The sequence below is a fragment of the Hyaena hyaena genome, unplaced genomic scaffold (genome assembly GCF_003009895.1).
Source record: "Hyaena hyaena isolate Hyena2069 unplaced genomic scaffold, ASM300989v1 scaffold_96, whole genome shotgun sequence".
Taxonomy (NCBI): domain Eukaryota; kingdom Metazoa; phylum Chordata; class Mammalia; order Carnivora; family Hyaenidae; genus Hyaena; species Hyaena hyaena.
The window spans coordinates 2,640,548-2,658,928 of record NW_024080729.1 but is presented as its reverse complement, the minus strand read 5'-3'; the positions used below and the strand labels follow the sequence as shown (position 1 = coordinate 2,658,928).

At 47.7% G+C, this 18,381-nt stretch overlaps 1 protein-coding gene across 4 annotated transcripts in view; it reads left to right on the top strand.

Annotated features, from left to right (window-relative positions):
* The first annotated feature begins 6,711 nt into the window (after positions 1-6,711).
* RAB44 (RAB44, member RAS oncogene family) overlaps positions 6,712-18,381 on the top strand; it is a 37,333-nt gene continuing 25,663 nt past the window's right edge. For all 4 annotated transcript variants that reach the window (XM_039235311.1, XM_039235313.1, XM_039235310.1 and 1 more), the window contains exons 1-2: positions 6,712-6,805; positions 11,782-11,999. In XM_039235311.1, the coding sequence (XP_039091242.1) occupies positions 11,793-11,999 (207 nt within the window). In that variant the 5' untranslated portion in view covers positions 6,712-6,805; positions 11,782-11,792. The remainder of the gene's footprint in view (positions 6,806-11,781; positions 12,000-18,381) is intronic.

Here is an 18,381-nt window from a genome sequence, read left to right as displayed (position 1 = left end):
CATTAGGGCTACTACGTGGATAATCACCAATTGCCATGCTTCGTTTGGTTATTATAGGAGCAGTATGGGGTGATGGAAGGGGGATTTGATGGGGACCGCCGTGCATCCTGCAGGGCTTTGAGAGGAACACTAGACTCTGCACTTCCCATGGTATGTGGTGTTGCTTCTGATTCACTCTCCTGACTAGTGGGATAACTTTAGAGACTTCCATTCAGTCCTTCTTTCCATTAGTGGCTCTCATTCTGTAGATAACGGAACCGACCAGTGCTCATTCTGCCAACTGCTAAATATATCCACCCCAATTTGCACTCAGGGGCTAGGAAATAACTACAGAGTGTGTCCACAGGCCTACTGGACTCTGAGAGGAACCCGGCAAGGACTCCATTATCCCCCAGCCTCACATGTCCCCCTACACTAAAAGGAGGCCATATGGTATTTTGGGTCACCTGGTACCAGTATAAGCTCAGACTCTGTATCCAATAGACCTCAAAAGACCTGGTTATTCCCTTTTCCACACTGTACAGCTATTCCGGTGTCTAGCTGGAGGGCACTTCGAGGGGAAAGATGGAGGAAATATTTATTTAATATACTTACAGTGACATTATGGGTCTTTTTCTTCAGTCAGTGAGTCTGGGTCTGAGAACTGGCTCAAATACGGAGCTGGGTGAGAGATTGCAATTTTTCTTTCCTTTTTAAAAAAATTGTTTAAACATTGTATTTATTTTTGAGAGACAGAGCACACGCGAGGGAGGGGCAGAGAGAGGGAGACATAGAATCTGAAGCAGGCTCCAGGCTCTGACCTGCCGGCACAGAGCCCAACGTGGGGCTCGAACCCACAAACTGTGAGATCATGACCTGAGATGAAGTCAGACGCTTAACTGACTGAGCCACCCAGGCGCCCCAGGCTCCTTCTTTTAAGTCACAAATATAACAAGGGCCAGTTTTGATGATCATCTGTCTAACGTGGTTCTGAATGCTTTATGTGGTTTATAGCATTTAATCCTTACAACAAACCTATGAGCGGGACACTATTATTACCTCTGTTTTACAGTTGAGAAACTGAGGGAGTAAGCCCTTACGTCACTTGCCTGAGGCCACGCCTCTAGGAAGTGGTGGGGAGCCAGGACATTCATGCTGGTGACCCCGGTGACATTGCCTGCTTGATCCATAAACCAGAAAGGGGAAGTGCCTCCCGCAGGGCCACTACCTTCATGACCACTCCCTGGAGGCCCTGGGCACCTGTCTCCACTAGGTCCCTCCTCTGTCTCTGAAGTAACTCAGGTTTTCAAATGCAAATTTGAACCAAGCTCCCCCGCCCCGGTTTCCCACCAGGGAACCCTCCTAAGCCTAGAGACTAGAGATGGCGTGGAGCCCGCAGCGGACCCAGGTCCCCACGTCCACGCTGTGCCTCAGGACAGAGAGTATTTAGCCTCGGCGTTTCCTAAACTGTGAGGTGAATGCAAGCATCTTTGGGGACTTGAAAACCTGCGAGTGTGAAACGTCCCCATTGATAAAACAGTCTCACTGTCTCGGACCGTTGTTCATTCAGTCAGTTTTTGTAAAGTGTAGTTTGAGCGCAGTGTTTTTAAGCCCAGCGGCACCGTATTTTAAAATTAGCTGTGCTGTTTCCAGAAAGGCCCGGATCTAACTTTTTTCTCGGCACTTGGCTCCGGCCTCCTGCTGGCTGGTCTCCCGGCAGATTCTCCCCTGGGGCTGAGCTCTGACCACTCGGGCTCCATCAGGGAGGCCTGGGGCCATCCCTGGCTTCCCCGTGCCCATTTTCTTTCCATGGTTGGGGGGGGGGCGGTGAGGATGCAGGGCAGATGACCTGACATACTGGGGGCTGGGTCTAAAAAATCAAACATCACTCTGTTCCCAGGAAGTGGAGAGAGCCCCTCACTGCTGAGAAAAAGGTCTTGGATTTGTTGCAGTGGCCTCACCAGCAGCAAACGATGTTGGTCCTACCTTCAAAATACATCAGGGGCGCCTGGGTGACTCAGTCCAACTCTTGGTTTCAGCTCCGGTCATGATCTCACGGTTTGTGAGTTTGAGCCCCGCATGGGGCTCTGCACTGACAGTGCAGAGCCTGCTTGGGATTCTCTCTCTCTCTACCCCTCCCTTGTTTACTCCCTCTCAAAATAAATAAATAAACTTAAGAGAATATTTAAAAAATTATATCCAGAGTCCACGGCTACCCTCCTGGTCCAAATCATCGCTTCTTGTGTGAATTATCCTAACAGCCTCCTCACTGGTCTCCCTGCTTCTGCCCTTGCCTAGGACAGTCTATTATCCAGTGAAGACAGCCAGAGGGTTACTTTTAAGACCTCTGGCTTCCACCTCACTTATGGTAAGAACCCAGGTCCTTACATGGCCCACAGGTCCTCCTGTCTGTTACTTGTGACCTCATCTTCTCCACTCTTCCCTCCATTACCTGCTCCAGCCACACAGGTCTCCTCACTGTTACTCATGTACACAGAACACGCTCCTGCCTCAGGGCCTTTGCACCCACTGTTCCCTCTCCTGAACACTCTTCTTCCAGACCTTCTTCCTTGTAAGCTCTATTCCAACATCACCTCCTCATCCAGGCCTCCCCCAGCCACCCCATCTAAAATATACTTCCCTCCATTCACTTTGCTTTACTGTTCTTTGTAGCCCTTATTACATATTTCCTCCTTTGTAGCCCTTATTATGTATCCCACCCCACCTCGGTTTTGTGTCCTCAGTGCCTAGCACAGTGTCTGGCACATATTAGGTGCTCAACAAATATTTTTGAATTAAAAAAATGAATGCCTTAGAGTGCCTGGGTGTCTCATTCGGTTAAGCATCCGACATCGGCTCAGGTCATGATCTCATGTCATGGTCCATGAGTTCGAGCCTGCATCGGGCTCTGTGCTGACAGCTCAGAGCCTGGAGCCTGCTTTAGGTTCTGTGTCTCCCTCTCTCTCTGCCCCTCCCCCACTCATGCTCTGTTTCTCTCTGTCTCAATAATAAATAAACATAAAATTTTTTTTAATGAATGCCTTATTTAGTTTAATAAAGCTATAGAAACTCTCTGGGTATCAATTTCCTCACCTGTAAAAATGGGGTAAAAAGGATGGTTCATTGTGAGAATATCGGTTTATTTAGAAATTACATTTGTTAAATTTCAAACCTTATTGTTTTGAAATAATTTCAGGCACAGAAAAATTGCAAAAATAGTAAAATAAGTCCCATATACATGTTAATGTTTTATCACATTTCCCGCATCACTCTCTCTCTGAATGTGTACAAATTATTCTTTTTCTTTTCTTTTTTTTTTCAAATGTTAATTTACTTATTTTTAGAGAGAGGGAGAGTTTGTGGGCACTGGGGGGAGGGGCAGAGAGAGAAGGAGAGAGAGAATCCCAAGCGGGCTCCATGTTGTCAGTGCAGAGCCCAAAACGGGGCTTGATTCCACCAACTGTGAGATCATGACCTGAGCTGAAATCAAGAGTTAGACGCTTAACTGACTGAGCCACCCAGGTGCCCTTGAACACATAGAAATTATTCTTTTATTTATTATTAAAATTTTTTTAATGTTTATTTTTAGAGAGAGAGAGAGAGCAAGCCCATGCAAGCGGGGGAGGGGTAGAGGGAGAGGGAGACAGAGGGCCCAAGGCGGGCCCTGCACTGACAGCAGAGAGCCCAATGCAGAGCTCAAACACGAACTGTGAGATCATGACCTGAGCCAAAATCAGACGGACACTTAACCAACTGAGCCACCCAGACTCCCCTTAAATTTATTTTTCAGCAGGTAATATATCAAGATGGTACAAAATAAACAGCGAAACATGTTTCCCTCCTTCATCCCAACACTTCTCTCCAGCCTAACTGCTACCAGGTTCTCGTATATCCTGTCAGAAATCTTAGGCGCATTTACAACCGTGCAGGGATGCACATGCATTTACAGGGCACACATTTCATCCACACACCTTTTCCTTCATGCAAAGCATACTACACTCATTGCTCTGCACCTTGCTGGTTTTACTCAACGATCTATTTTGAAGGTCTTCACACTGGTCCACCTGTATCCTTTTCATTTTCTTCACAGCTGCCTCGTAGGCCCTCCACGGACATATTTGAGCTTTAATCAGTTCCCTGTTGGTGGAAATTTAGTTTGTTTCCAGTCCTTTGCTACTGTAGACAATGCAGTAGTGAAATCTTTCTATATCGTCATTTGGCGCATCACCTGTAGGACAAATGACTAAAAGTGAAATTGCTGAGTAAAAAGCTCCTTCCTTTTTAGTGTTGACAGTCTCCCCACATTGCTTTTCAGGAAAGCTACACCAGTTTATGTTCTTCCTTACAATGTGTGAAAATGTTTCCCTGCATCCTTTACAACACAGCATGCTATCAATTAAAAAAAATTTTTTTAACATTTATTCATTTTTGAGAGAGAGAAAGAGAGACAGACTGTGAGCAGGATAGGGGTAGAGAGAGAGAGGGAGACACAGAATCTGAAGCAGGCTCCAGGCTCCAAGCTGTTAGCACAGAGCCTGACGCAGGGCTCAAACTCACAAACCGAGATCATGACCTGAGCCGAAGTCGGATGCCCAACTGACTGAGCCACCCAGGCACCTCTCAGTTTTATTTTATTTATTTATTTTTTTGCTTTGTATATTGAAGAACTTAAAATATTACATTGTAGTTTCATTTTGTTTTATTTTTTAATTTTTTAAATGCTTATTTTTGAGAGAAAGTGAAAGAGAGAGTCGGGGAGGGGCAGAGAGAGAGGAACACGGAATCTGAAGCAGGCTCCAGGCTCTGAGCTGTCAGTACAGAACCTGACTCAGGGCTTGAGCTCACAAACCGTGAGATCATGACCTGAGCTGAAGTCAGACACTAAACTGACAGCCACCCAGGCCCCTGCATTTCTTTTATTATAAGTGAAAATGAATATTTTTCACATGTTGAAAAGCCATTGGTATTTTTTTTCTCCCACAAATTGTCTCTTTATTGATGGTCCCAATTTCTCTATAGGAACTTATTATCTAAAGAGGAAATGAGCTTATTTTCTGTGACATGGGAATATTTCTTCACAGTTCGTTTGCCTTTTGACTTGTCAGTGGTTAATGGGTTTTTTTGTGTTTTTTTTTTGGCCGTTCAGTCATTTATTTTTTATTCTAAAATTTCTGTGTCATCAATTATGTCAATCTTTTCTTTTATGGCTTCTAGATCTTTGTGATAGGCCTGGAATGGCCTTGCCTGCTCCAGGATTGTTTAAAAAACTATCCCATGATTTCTTACCACATCTGTTGAAACATACACGAGAGTTGAGAGAATAGAATGAGTCAGTGCTGCCCTTGCCAACTTCAACAGTAACCAGAGCAGGGCCGGGGCCTTAGTTCATCTGTCCGCCGCCCCTAAACCCCCGCCATTACTTTGAAACCTATCCCAAACATATAATTTTATGGTTTTTTAATGCTTGAACTTATACCATCTGGAGTTATTTTGTTTTATTATTTTTAAACGATTTTATGTATTTCTTTATTTTTAAATGTTTATTTATTTATTTTGAGAGAGAGAGAGCATGAGCAGGGAAGGCACAAAGAAAGGGAAAGAGAGCTCTGTGCTGTCAATGCAGAGCCCAATGCGGGGCTCGAACTCACGAACTGTGAGATCATGACTTGAGTCGAAATCAAGAGTCAGATGCTTAACATAGCCATGCAGGGGCCCCTAGATTTTATTTAATGTTAGGCAACATCTACACCCAACTGGGGGCTTGAACTGAATCCTGAGATCAAGAGTTGCATGCTCTACCGACTGAGCCAGCCAGGCGCCCCCCTCTAGAACGATCTTAGAGTTAGAGCCCCAACTTTGCTTTTTGGAGATAGCTAGTCCATTCTCCAAATGGTTTATTGAGTAAACCATCTTTTTTAAAAATCTTTTTTTAAATCTTTATTTATTTTTGAGGGGGGAGGGGCAGGGAGGGGGTGGACAGAGGATCTGAAGCAGGCTCTGCGCTGATAGCAGCGAGCCCAATGCAGGGCTTGAACTCAGGAACTGTGAGATCACCACCTGAGCCAAAATCAGACGCTCAACCGACTAAGCCACCGGGGTGCCCCTTGAGTAAACTGTCTTTTATCCACAGATTTGAACTGCCACTTGTAACATACATTAAATTCCCATATGCATTTGTGTCTATTCCTGTCTATTCTGTTCCACTGATTCATCCCTGTATATTCATGCTCTGAGACCACACTCTTCTGCTGGTTGTAGCTCCACAATACATTTCGGTACTAAGTTAGGCTATTCTCCAAAGGATGATTTGGATGTAAGCCTCCCCTGGTTATTTGCGGACACCGTCTGAGACACGATGTACAGTTACCCCAGGACAGTCCGTACACCAGCCTTAGCCATAACCATGTCCCATGGACACTCTAGCTTGGATAAGGCATAGCATCACGCTGGCAACCAGACACTTGGGTCCAAGTCCTGGCTTTGCCACTGACAGCCGGGTGACCCTGAGCAGCCCACCTTACCCTTCAGAGCCCCTGCTTAGAACTAGCCCCTCCCTGCTAGTTCCCGTGCTCTGCAGCTCTAAGATTTTAGGGAGAGGGGCCTGGGGAGTATCAGCCCAGATTATGAAAGGACAGCCGGTGCTCACTTCTACAGGAAGTCCTGTAGATAACACAGGAGATTGGCTTGCTGGGGAACGGAAAGGGCGATTAAGCAAGAGACAAGACTGTTAACAGTTCCAGAGCTCGTGGGCTCCTGGGGGCAACGGTTACCCCACCACCAGGTCCAGGAGGCCAGCACTGGGTGCCCGACCGGGAGCCTTTGAGAGGTGGGAGTCACCAGCGTGGCAATGCTTTCTTTTCTTTAGGAGGGGTGGGGATGGGGGAAGGAGCAGTGGTCCCCATCTGGCTCCTGTGACGAGGGTGCAAAGGTCTGAGCCCTCTTTTCTTGAGAAATGGGAGCTCCCTGCATGGTCTGATGAAGACACTTGGAGGGGGACTGGGATAGATCGCCTCCCTCAGATGGCTGCGTGACCCTGGGCAAGTCACCCAGCTTCTCAGAGCCTTGGTTTCACTATCGAGTCAGCGAGGGGAAGAGAGAGGGTGAGTAGACCAGAGCCAGGCACTCAGTGGTCTCTCAGACCCACCATGCTCGACAATTTGGGTTCTGTGGCTGTCACTATTATTTTCAGTTATTGGAGAAAGTGAGGTGAAGGGCAGAAGGGGCATCTCCTTGCCCCTTTGGTGAGAAGAAGATGGAGTTAGGGAAGCCGTATGCTAGCTGTCGCCTACCCCATTTTTTTAAATGTTTATTTATTTTTGAGACAAAGACAGAGTGCAAGCAGGGGAGGGACAGAGAGAGAGAGAGAGACAGAATCCGAAGCAGGCTCCAGGCTCTGAGCCGTTAGCACAGAGCCCGACGGGGGCTCGAACCCACAGACCGTGAGATCATGACCTGAGCCGAAGTCGGACACTTAACTGACTGAGCCACCCAGTCGCCCCCCCCTCTATTTTTCTTAAGTGGCTCTCCGCTCCCTGACCCAAAGCACGTAGTGCCTGCTCCCCTAACCCAGTCCCACAATGGTTCCTATAGATGCCTGGGAGTGGGATCCCTTCTCCCTCGAATTTGGCTTCCACATTTGTGTGGTTGCTTGGGCGAGGGAGGTGGGGAGAGGTGGTAAGGCTGAGGGTGTGTGTGCGTGTTCCTGGTCATGAGGGGCGCTGACTGTCAAGGGTGTGAGGTAGCGATGATGGGGGTGGGGGGGTGCCAGAGGATGGAGGGGTCCCCCTGCTGGCTGACTCGGAGAGGTGTTGTCCTGAGTGACTGCCAGCGGGCAGGGGCCTTCGCCGCGCCCATGACCTGTGAGGGGTTGTCCTGTCAGACCCATGAGGGAGGGGTCAGTGGTGGCTGAGCAGGAGCTGGCTGACAGGGAGCATGTGTGTGAGTGACCCGCTGCCTCTGAGGGGTCACGCCTGGCCACGAAGGGGACGCAGCTGTTTTAAGGGTTGCTGCAAGGCCATGAACGGGGAGTTGGCCATCCCCGACTGGAGGTGTTTGTACTTGGAGGCAGGGCTGGTGGCGCGCGCGGCATCTGCTGCCCTTCTACCCCGGGGCCTCCTGCCAGGCAGGGGGTGGTGCCTCCGGGCGGCCCTCCAGGGAAAGGACTGGGTACTCGGGCTGTAGCTGAGTGGGAGCCGGTGAAGTGTCCAGAAGCTGCTGCCTTCTTATAAAATGCCAGGGAACTGTTGGAAACAGGCCATGGTGACGCAGTTCGACCAGGAGCTCCCTGGAACGGATGTCAAGAACAACCCCTATCCTGGGATACGGCCACAGGGAATTTGTTTTGGGATTCTCATCTCCTTCACTCACAGGAGCCTGACAGGCTCAGTGATAAGGCGCCCGTATCATTATAAACCCTTCCCCCAGGGCTTTGGTTCTAGAAGCTTCCGCTCTGAGAGTCTTATCTTGCTGCCTCGTGCGTGTTATCTCCATCGGCGGAAATACACGTGCAACTTGAGTTTCCAAGCCTCACACCTACAAGCGAGGCCTGACTGCTTGGCCCTGCTCCAAAGCCCTCGTCTCACGCATAGGTTGCAGTCGTCTGTGGCCCGCAGAGGGGCCTTCGGCCCACCCAGGGGGAGCCTCTCTGGGAAGTGGTCTTGGGGAAAGCCCGTCGCACACAAACCAGCAAAGTGGATCCTGGGCCAGTTCCACTACTGGTGTCATGGCCAGGGCAGGTCTCTTGCTACTCAGAGCCCCCCCTCCCTCAGTTTCCTCATATGTCAAGTGGGAATCAATGGAATCTGTCCAGTACCTGGCTTTTATGAGGCTCAAATGGAATTTCGCCCCCACCTAATGGTGTCACCCCTATTATCAATGCCTCCTTCACTGTGTGCCAGGTACTGCTGTGAGTGCTTCCGGTGAGCCATGTAGTCAACAAGTATTTGCTGAACACCAGCTGTATGCAAAACACTGCTTGAGGCATTCGGTAATTAGATGAACGCAGTAAACAAAAGAGCACACTTTCAACTCATGGGAGGCTTATATTTCAGTAAGAGTCGAAGATGGGAAAGTGACAAAGTAAGTGACTAGAAGACTCTATTCTGAGAAGGTGACAAGTGCTAAGAGGAAGTAAAGCCAGAAAGGGAGGTGGGCTGTGCTGGGGAATGGGAGGCGGTGTTTCACCTTGAATTATCACATCTAAGCCTCACAGCAGCCCTGGGGGATAGACTATAGTCCCTTGTTCCAATGAGGAAACAGACATGGGGGGGAAAAAGGAACAGACACAGGAACGTTAAGTGACTTGCCCAAGGTCACATGGCTAACTAGCGGCAGGGCTGGGAATGGCAGACGTCTGTCTGACTCCAAAGCACTGTGACTGGAAGTCACTTCCTCCCTTGGGCCTCCTTTTCCATGCCTATGATTCAAGAGCATGGGATGGACTGCCAGGAGGAAGGGGGACCTCTTCCCAGTTCACCTAGTGGGACCATGTCATCGCCGCAGGACTGCTAGCCACGGTGCTGGAGTTCAGTCGGTGCTCAGTAAATGCTTGTCACACAAGCGCATGCTAGATCTTGGGAAGGGTCTGGGCAGAAGGCAGTCTTTGGGCAGAGTTATGCCGCGCTGCTAACTGTCTTGTGTGGGGCGGGGTGGGGGGCAGCCCTGACTTGTGGCATTTGCTGGTTCACATGGCTTAAATATTCCCACGACGGCTGATCTCAAGCCACCATACTAGGAAGAAATGTGCACAGTGGGCTTTTGCAAGCCCCTCAGATCTGATTCTGCAATTGTCATCTCCGATCTTAAAACTGCATCTGAAACAGATTTGGAAGGCCCCAAGAGAGAGAGACAAGACAGTAAGATGGAGAGAAACAAATGGAGACCAAAAAATACAGGAAGCAAGAGAAAGACTGATGGAGAGAGAGCTAGAGATTCTACTTCGTTTTGAAGGCTGAGGGATTCCACAGACTGGGGAATTGCTTCATTCAAGTCCTATGCAACCCATGCGAGAGAACTTGCCCAAAGGGAGGCTAGACCTGTGGTCCCGGCCCCTGGAATAAGCCCTCCATCCCTGGAACGGAGTCCTCTGCCCCTTCCACTCAGCCTGTCTGTGATCTTTCACCCCAGCGGAGAAAGCCCAGAGGGATCTTGTTCCTGCTGATCAGTTCCTTTGCATATGCTGTTCACTGCTTCTAAATCCCACCTGCCTCCTTTAGAGCTTGGCCGAGTCCCGTGGCCCGCAGGAAGCTGTCGGAGGGGTCTCTGTGCACAACTAGTTCCTCCCGTCCCATACAGTTCCATGTGCCTCAGATTTATGCCCCCCCCCCCCCCACCTCCCAGGACAGGCCCAAACTACACCCCTTCCAGACTCCAGACTCCCTCTCTTCTGTCCTTGGAGTCTCACCTAAACAAATCCTTATCCATCCAAATCCTTAGCAATTGGCTGACCTAAGACCTTCAACAACAGTGGGGAGGACCCCGATTAATGAATTGGACAACGCTTTCTTGAGCACCTACTGTGTGCTAAGGAGCTGGGGGCAGTGTGGAACCAAGGTGCACAGTGACATCCATAGCTGGGGCCCAGGGCATCATGGGGCCACAGACTAGGGGGCACTGAACCCTGCTTGAATCATGGTGATGGCTGCAGGGAAGGCTTCTTGGAGGAGGTGGCCTCTTAGGTGAGGGAGGAAGAGGCATCAGTTGGGTGGGGGATAAGAGAGTCAGAGAAGCTGGGGCAGAGGAAGCAAGGTGGGAGGGAGTCTGATATTCCAGGAATGTAAGTGGTTCGCAAGGGCCAGACCTCCCCTTGTGAGAGCAGAGCAGGTGAAATAGGGCCGCATGGGGCCAGGCCCTGAGAGCTACTGATTCCCGGTGTGGTGCGTGTGTGGAAGAAGCAAGGAACTGGTGTTGAAGAGGAAAAAACAGGTTGGAGGTCAGGTGAGACAGAGGGAGAAGGTATCCCTGTCACCCCCTGCCGAGGTGAGATGTGAGCAGCAGGGGAGAAGGCTCAGGCAGCGAGATCCTGGATGACACTGTGTCCCCACCCCCCAGCTCAAAGCATAGAACGTATCCTGCACAGGCCTCTTTCAGACAATGGCTAGAGAAGCCTGCTTGCTTGCTTGCTTTTCCCTTCCTTCCTTCCTTCCTTCCTTCCTTCCTTCCTTCCTTCCTTCCTTCCTTCCTTTTTAAATATTTTTTAATATTTACTATTTAATTTTTGAGAGAGAGAGAGAGAGCGAGCAGGGGAGGGGCAAAGAGAGGGAGACACAGAGTCCAAACCAGGCTCCAGGCTCTGAGCTGTCAGCATAGAACCCAATGCAGGACTCACTCATGAACCGTGAGATCATGACCTGAGCTGAAGTTGGACGCTTAACCAACTGAGCCACCCAGGCGCCCCACCCCCCTCTTTTTAAAGTAGGCTTCATGCCCAGTGAGGAACCCAATGTGGGGCTTGAACCCACGACCCTGAGACCAAGACCTGAGCTAGATGAAGAGTCGGACCCCCAACCGACTGAGCCACCCAGGCGCCCCCAGAGAAGACTTTTGACGGGCAAAGATCTGAAAGAGATGAGGGCACATAGAGAGTTTGGGGGGAGAACATTCCCAGCAGAAGGAACAGAAAGGGGGAAGGCCTCGTTGCTGGAGGCCATGAGGGTGGGCAGGGCCATGAGGTCGTAGAGGCCAGCTGGGGTCCAATCAGCTTCATCAGCCATGGGGTGTTTTCTCCAGGAGTCGCCAGAGGGTTTGCGGCAGAGTGACTGTGTTCTGCGGCCCGGCACCACCTGACCACTCTTCTGTCCCCAGGCTGAAGCGGTATGGAGAGCGAACAGAGAGTGTCCCGAAAAGGCCGTAAACTGGGCTCCAGCCGCCGCCGGCAGATGCGAGAAGCAGCTGACAGCCCGGATGCCCCCGTGGCCCCAGAGCCAGAGTCCTGGCCCCCGCAGGCGGCCGCGGAGCTGCAGGCCTTCTTCCAGGACTGTGGTGCCAAGGAGAGGGGCTTTGTCACCCGCGAGGACCTGGCGGTGAGTCCCAGTCCCTAGCTCATCCTGAGTCCCCTTTCTTTTCTTTTTTTAATGTTTATTTATTTTTGAGAAAGAGACAGAGAGAGAGCAAGGGAGGGGCAGAGAGAGAGGGAGAGGATCCGAAGCGGGCTCCTTGCTGACAGCACAGAGCCCGATGTGGGGCTTGAACCCACAAACCACAAGATCATGACCCGAACCGAAGTCAGACGCTTAACTGGCTGAGCCACACAGGCGTCCCCTGAATCTGTAGCTTCCTGAGACTTCCCATCCCAGGAAGGTAGGGCCTGCCTGCCCTTTCTTCTTTCTCTCTTCCAAAATTTGCTCTCAAAGAGGAACTCTCGGGCACTGTTGGTAGGAATGTAAATTGGTGCAGCCACTGTGGCAAACACTATGGGGATTCCTCAAAAATTTTGAAATAGAAAAATACCCCCACAATCCAATAATTCAACTACTGGGTATCTACCCAAAGAAAACAAGAACACCAATTCAGAAAGATATATGAACCCCTGTGTTCATTGCTGCGTTATTTACAATAACCAAGATATAGAAGCAACCTAAGTGTCCACTGATGGATGAAAGGATAAGGAAGATGTGGCATATAAATACAATGAAGTCGTAGTCATACAAAGAAGGAGATCTTCTCATTTGTGGCAACATGGATGGGCCCAGAAGGTTTTATAGTAAGTGAAATAAGTCGGAGAAAGACAAATACTATATGATTTCACTTATATGTAGAATTAAAATTGAAACAATGGAACAAGCAAACAAAAAGCAGAAACAGGCCCATAAAACAAACTGGTTGCCAGAGGGAGGTGAGTAGAAGACCGGCAAGGGGTGCCTGGGTGGCTCAGTCAGTTGAGCATCAGACTTCAGCTCAAGTCATGGCTTCACGGTTTGTGGGCTCGAGCCCCACATCGGGCTCTGTGCTGACAGCTCGGAGCCTGGAGCCTGCTTTGGATTCTTTGTTTCTCTCTCTCTCTACCCCTCCCCGGCTCGCACTCTGTCTCTCTGTCTCTCTCAAAAATAAATAAACATTGGGAAAAATAAAAGGTCAGGTGAAATGGGTGATGGGAAGCGGGGAGTAGAGGCTTCCAGTTATGGAAGTCATGGGGATGGAAGGCACAGCATTGGGAATACAGTTAAGAGTATCGTAGGGGCGCCTGGGTGGCTCAGTCGGTTGAATGTCCAACTCTTGGTTTCAGCTCAGGTCCTGATGATCTCCCTACGTCGGGCTCTATGCTGACACTACAGAGCCTGCTTGAGAATCTCTCTCTCCTTCTCTTTCTCTACCCCTCCCCAGCTCATACCCTCTCTCACTCTCTCTCTCTAAAAAAAAAAAAAAAAAAAGTATTGTAATAGTGTTGTATGGTGGTAGCTACACTTGTGGTGGGTACAATATAGACTTGTCAAATCACTATACTGTATACCCGAAAGTAATGTATCATTGTCTGTCAACTACACTTCAATTAAAAATTAACTAATTAATTAAAATATAAAGATCAGTGGGCAAAAAGCACAATGTATATATCAGGCATTTATGTTTGTATGCAAAGAAATGTTTTCCATTGTTTTGTTTTGTTTTGTTTTTTGTTTTTTTGAGCTGGTTGCCTGAAGAACACATTTGTTACATGATAACATTAATGTTTTTGTTTCTGGCACAAAGTATTACTTTTTTTAAAGATTCAAGTTAGTTAACTCACAGTGTAGTATTGGTTTCAGGAGTAGAATTTAGTGATTCACCACTTACATATGACACCCAGTGCTCATCCCGACAAGTGCCCTCCTCAATGCCCCTCATTCATTTAGCCCATCCCCCCACCCAGCACCTCACCAGCAACCCTCAGTTTGTTCTCTGTATTTGTCTCTCTTCTGTTTTTTTTTATGTTTATTTATTTTTGAGAGAGAGACAGAGTGTGAGCAGGAGAGAGGCAGAGAGAGAGGGAGAGACAGAATCCAAAGCAGGCTCTAGGCTCTGAGCTGTCAGCACAGAGCCGCAGGTGCGGCTCGAACTCATGACATGAGTCGAAGTTGGACACCTAACCAACTGAGCCACCTGGGTGCCCCTGTATTTAAGAGTCTCTTATGGTTTGCTTCCCAAAACGTTCTCTGTTAATGGACAAATACACATGATTTCTGAGGCAAGTAAATAAATTAAAAAAAAAATTGCTCTCAGAAAACGTGAGGGATTTGTTTATATTAATGTGTAAATGGCTGACAAGACATTCTGTGTGCCACTCTTCCAGAAACATATGCATTTTAACAAAGGAAAGGCCTTCAAGCCAAAGAAGGAACTTGCGAATGATAGAATTTCGGGCCCATCGAGCAGGGGAGTTTATCTTGGGGAACAGTCAGAGTCCTGGAAGCCAAACCATGTCGATGACTGTAAACATCAGCGAAACTATAAGATCAGCGTGGTTGTGTGTCCCAATAACGAGCCTGAGGCTCTGGCCTAGACCGACATTGACCAGGTCTTCTTTGGTTTTTCCTCATTCTCTGCAAAGGGGCCCATGAGGGTTGTGGAGTCACATTGGGCCTGCCCGTCTCCTCCGGACACTGCTCTATGCTCCAGACCTTGTCCTTCCCCCATCAGAACTGACCTTTCTTGTGTTCCAGACTCAGGGCCACAAGGTACAAATAAATGGCCGATGTTAATCAGGGCACCTGGGTGGCTCAGTCGGTTAAGTGTCTGACTTCAGCTCAGGTCACAGTCTCACAGTTCGAGAGTTCGAGCATCGTGCCAGGTTCTATGCTGACAGCTCAGAGCCTGGAGGCTGCTTCAGATTCTCTATCTCCCTCTCTCTCTGACCATCCCCTGCTCACGCTGTCTTTCTCTCTCTCAGAAATAAATAAAACAGGGGCGCCTGGGTGGCTTAGTGGGTTAAGCGTCTGACTTTCGCTCAGGTCATGATCTCGTGGTTCGTGGGTTCGAGCCCCGCGTCGGGCTCTGTGCTGACTGCCCGCTCGGAGCCTGGAGCCTATTTCAGAGTCTGTGTCTCTCTCTCTCTCTGACCCTCCCCTGCTCATGCTGTCTCTCTCTCTCCTAGAAATAAATAAAAAAAAATTTAAAAAAAAAAGAAATAAATAAAACAGTAAAGACTTTTTTTAAATAAAATAAAATTTTAAAAAATTAAAAAAAAATCTTCAGGGGCACCTGGCTGGCTCAGTCAGTAGAGCATGTGACTATTGATCTCGAGGATCATGAGGTCAAGCCCCCACATTGGGTGTAGAGATGACTTTAAATAAATAAATAAGACTTTCTAAGGGGAGCCCCTGCCAACTCCCTAGAATAATTCAGTCTTAAAAAAATATATATATACATAATTTTCAAAAAGATAACAAATAGACTTTCAAGTAACTATAAAATCAACGCTTATCAAAGGTCTTATCTAATGAATTATTACTGTTAATTAGTGAAGGAGCCAGTAAGATGTTACAACTGGCCCAAAAAAGTATGTGAGGAGCTAGGATACAGTATTTAAAGGCAATTTGACAGCACCGTGTTAGGATAAGATTGCTGAGTTCAATTTTTAACATGGCTGATTTCCCACAGGCCATAAATCTTTGGGATTATCTGTTCTACTAGACGAAAATTATTTTCATCTCTCCTGGGCAAAAATCTACAAGTTAACAAATAACTTCAGCAAGCCTGTGACTTTTAATTAAAGATAAACAATGAGACGGACTGAGCGCATTCCTTTAGTCTAGACAATGCTTGAAGGGACACGCTCTCTCTACCTTTCGACCTGGTTTCCAAGTCTCCAATTATTCACGTAATTTTCTGTGATGATAAATAATCTCCCAAGCTTATTCTCAACATAAAAGAGCCTTTTATATTGAGAAAGTTTTCCGTAAGTGCATCCTTGAGTGTGCTCTACAAATCTAGACTTCGAAGGTATGAAGCCATTTTAGCTCTGTCTAAAAATTTTCACAGAACCTTAGATTTAAAACCTCTATTATTTGCTCTTCTGGGTAGAGTGAATGTTTGTCCCAGTTTCCCCGGGACTGGAGGGGTGCCTGGGATGGGAGACTTCCAGTGTTCCAACTGGGAAAGTCTGGGGCAGACTGGGTCTTGCTGGCCACCCTAGTTTCTACCCTCAGGCCAGGAAACTAAACCCAAGACTTTTCTCTCCACCAACTTTTTACCTGCAGCCCCTATAAATGCAAGCGGTTTCCTTTCTTCTTGGGGTTCCCAATTTTTCTAAGGTCCCTCTCCTGCCCAGAAGTGGCCTTCTTTATCAACTGGTTCCTGGACAGGTTTTTGGAAGGGTTTCACAGACATTGGTTCCATGGCTGCTCTTTACAATAGACTTGTCATGTCTGATTAAGTGAGAATCATTCTCCTCCATGACTCTCTGGTTACACAGTTGATTCATCCAACTATATCCCAACAGAAAGGAGGACAGATTCTTACTGAGCCCCTGTAAATAATTCTTTTACCAGGGAAAGTAAGGAGTTCAGTAAAAGTATTGTGTTTTTTTGTTTTGTTTTGTTTTAGTTTTTTAATTCTTGAAAGAGAGACAGAGCATGAGCAAGGGAGGGACAGAGCAAGCGAGGGACACAGAATCTAAAGCAGGCTCTGGGGGCACCTGGGTGGCTCAGTTGGTTAAGCGTCCAACTTCAGCTCAGGTCATGATCTCACGGTCCATGGGTTCGAGCCCCACGTCCAGCTCTATGCTGACAGCTAGCTCAGAGCCTGGAGCCTTCTTCAGATTCTGTATCTCCCTCTCCCTCTGACCCACCCCTGCTCATGCTGTCTCTCTCTCTCTCTCTCTCTCTCAGAAATAAATTTTAAAAATTAAAAAAAAAAAAGCAGGCTCTGGGCTCTGAGCTGTCAGCACAGAGCCTGATGTGGGGCTCGAACCCACAAGCCACGAGATCATTACCTGAGCCGAAGTCAGACTCTCAACTGACTGAGCCACCCAGGTGCCCCCAAAGTATTGGTTTCTAACACAGGAGGGGGTCAGTGAGATACAGATGGTATTTAAAATGTTCAACCTCAGGGGAGCCTGGGTGGCTAAGTCAGTTAAGCATCCAACTTCGGCTCAGGTCATGATCTCACAGTCCGCGGATTCGAGCCCCGCGTTGGGCTCTGTGCTGATAGCTTAAAGCCTGGAGCCTGCTTCCGATTCTGTGTGGGTGTGTGTCTCCCTCTGCCCGCCTCCTGCTCACACTCTGTTTCTGTCTCTCTCAAAAACAAAAAAACATTAAAATGTTTAGTCTCAATTGAACAATTCACTCAGTTCTACGTAATGAATTCTTGTTCTGCTGGATCTCAGGTGAGGTGGCCACTTCTGGACTCAAGAGTACTAGAAATTGTCTGTCCACTAGCTCGGTCTGAGGGTCAGCTGATGTCAGCTCAGAACCCTTGTACTCAAGTGAAGAAACAGAGGCATCAGAAGCATAGAACCTGGTACTGTTCTTTCCCTCAAGGCTTTGGGTTGGCCCTTTGTGGCCTGCAGGTTTGGCCTGAGACTTCAGGCCACTGTAGGAAAGCAGAAACTTGGGGCACCTGGGTGGCTCAGTCGGTTAAGTGTCCGACTTCAGCTCAGGTTGTGATCTCACAGTTTGTGGGTTCGATCCCCGCATCGGGCTCTGTGCTGATAGCCAGCTCAGAACCTGGAGCCTGTTTCAGATTCTGTATCTCCCTCTCTCTCTCTGACCCTCCCCTGTTCATGCTGTCTCCTTCTCAGAAATAAATTTTAAAAAATAATAATAAATAAATTTTAAAAAATACATTAAAATATTTTTAAATAAGGAAAGCAAAAACTTAGTTGGTGATGCAACTAAAAAGCTGTAGTTATTTATTATAATAACTAATAGTATCAGAGTGGAAGAGAGGAAAGTTCTCTGTTGGGACATAGCACATAGCTATTTCCTAAGGGTTCGATCAGTGTTCTTCCTGAAGATAAGCGATAGCAAAGACATTGAGAAGTCTCCAGGGCCTTCCCATAAAGCATGCAATTTCTGAAATATTACGTTAATGACATTCTACCTATATAAAGCTTGAATATCTCTTCTGATTTGATAGTTCTTCCAATGATGCTCTTTTATTTTAACCCAAACCATAAACAAACAAGCAAACAAATATATGTTATTTTTAAATTTAATCTCCACCCTCCTAACCCAAGCCATATTTAATGCCAGATTTTGTTACAGGTTAAACCCTCAGTGTTTATTTTCATCTACATGCAACAAACATTGCAAGATTTCTCTTTATTGGTACAAATCAGTTCGTTGTCTTTTGGGAGCAGATGTTAAACATAACTGTATTAATTAACCTTCATGAATTTGTTTAACTACTTCATAAGTCATCTGTATTGTCCAAAAGAACATTAGAAATATTTCAGCATCAAGGATTTGAAGTGAGAATTTCCTTGTCACT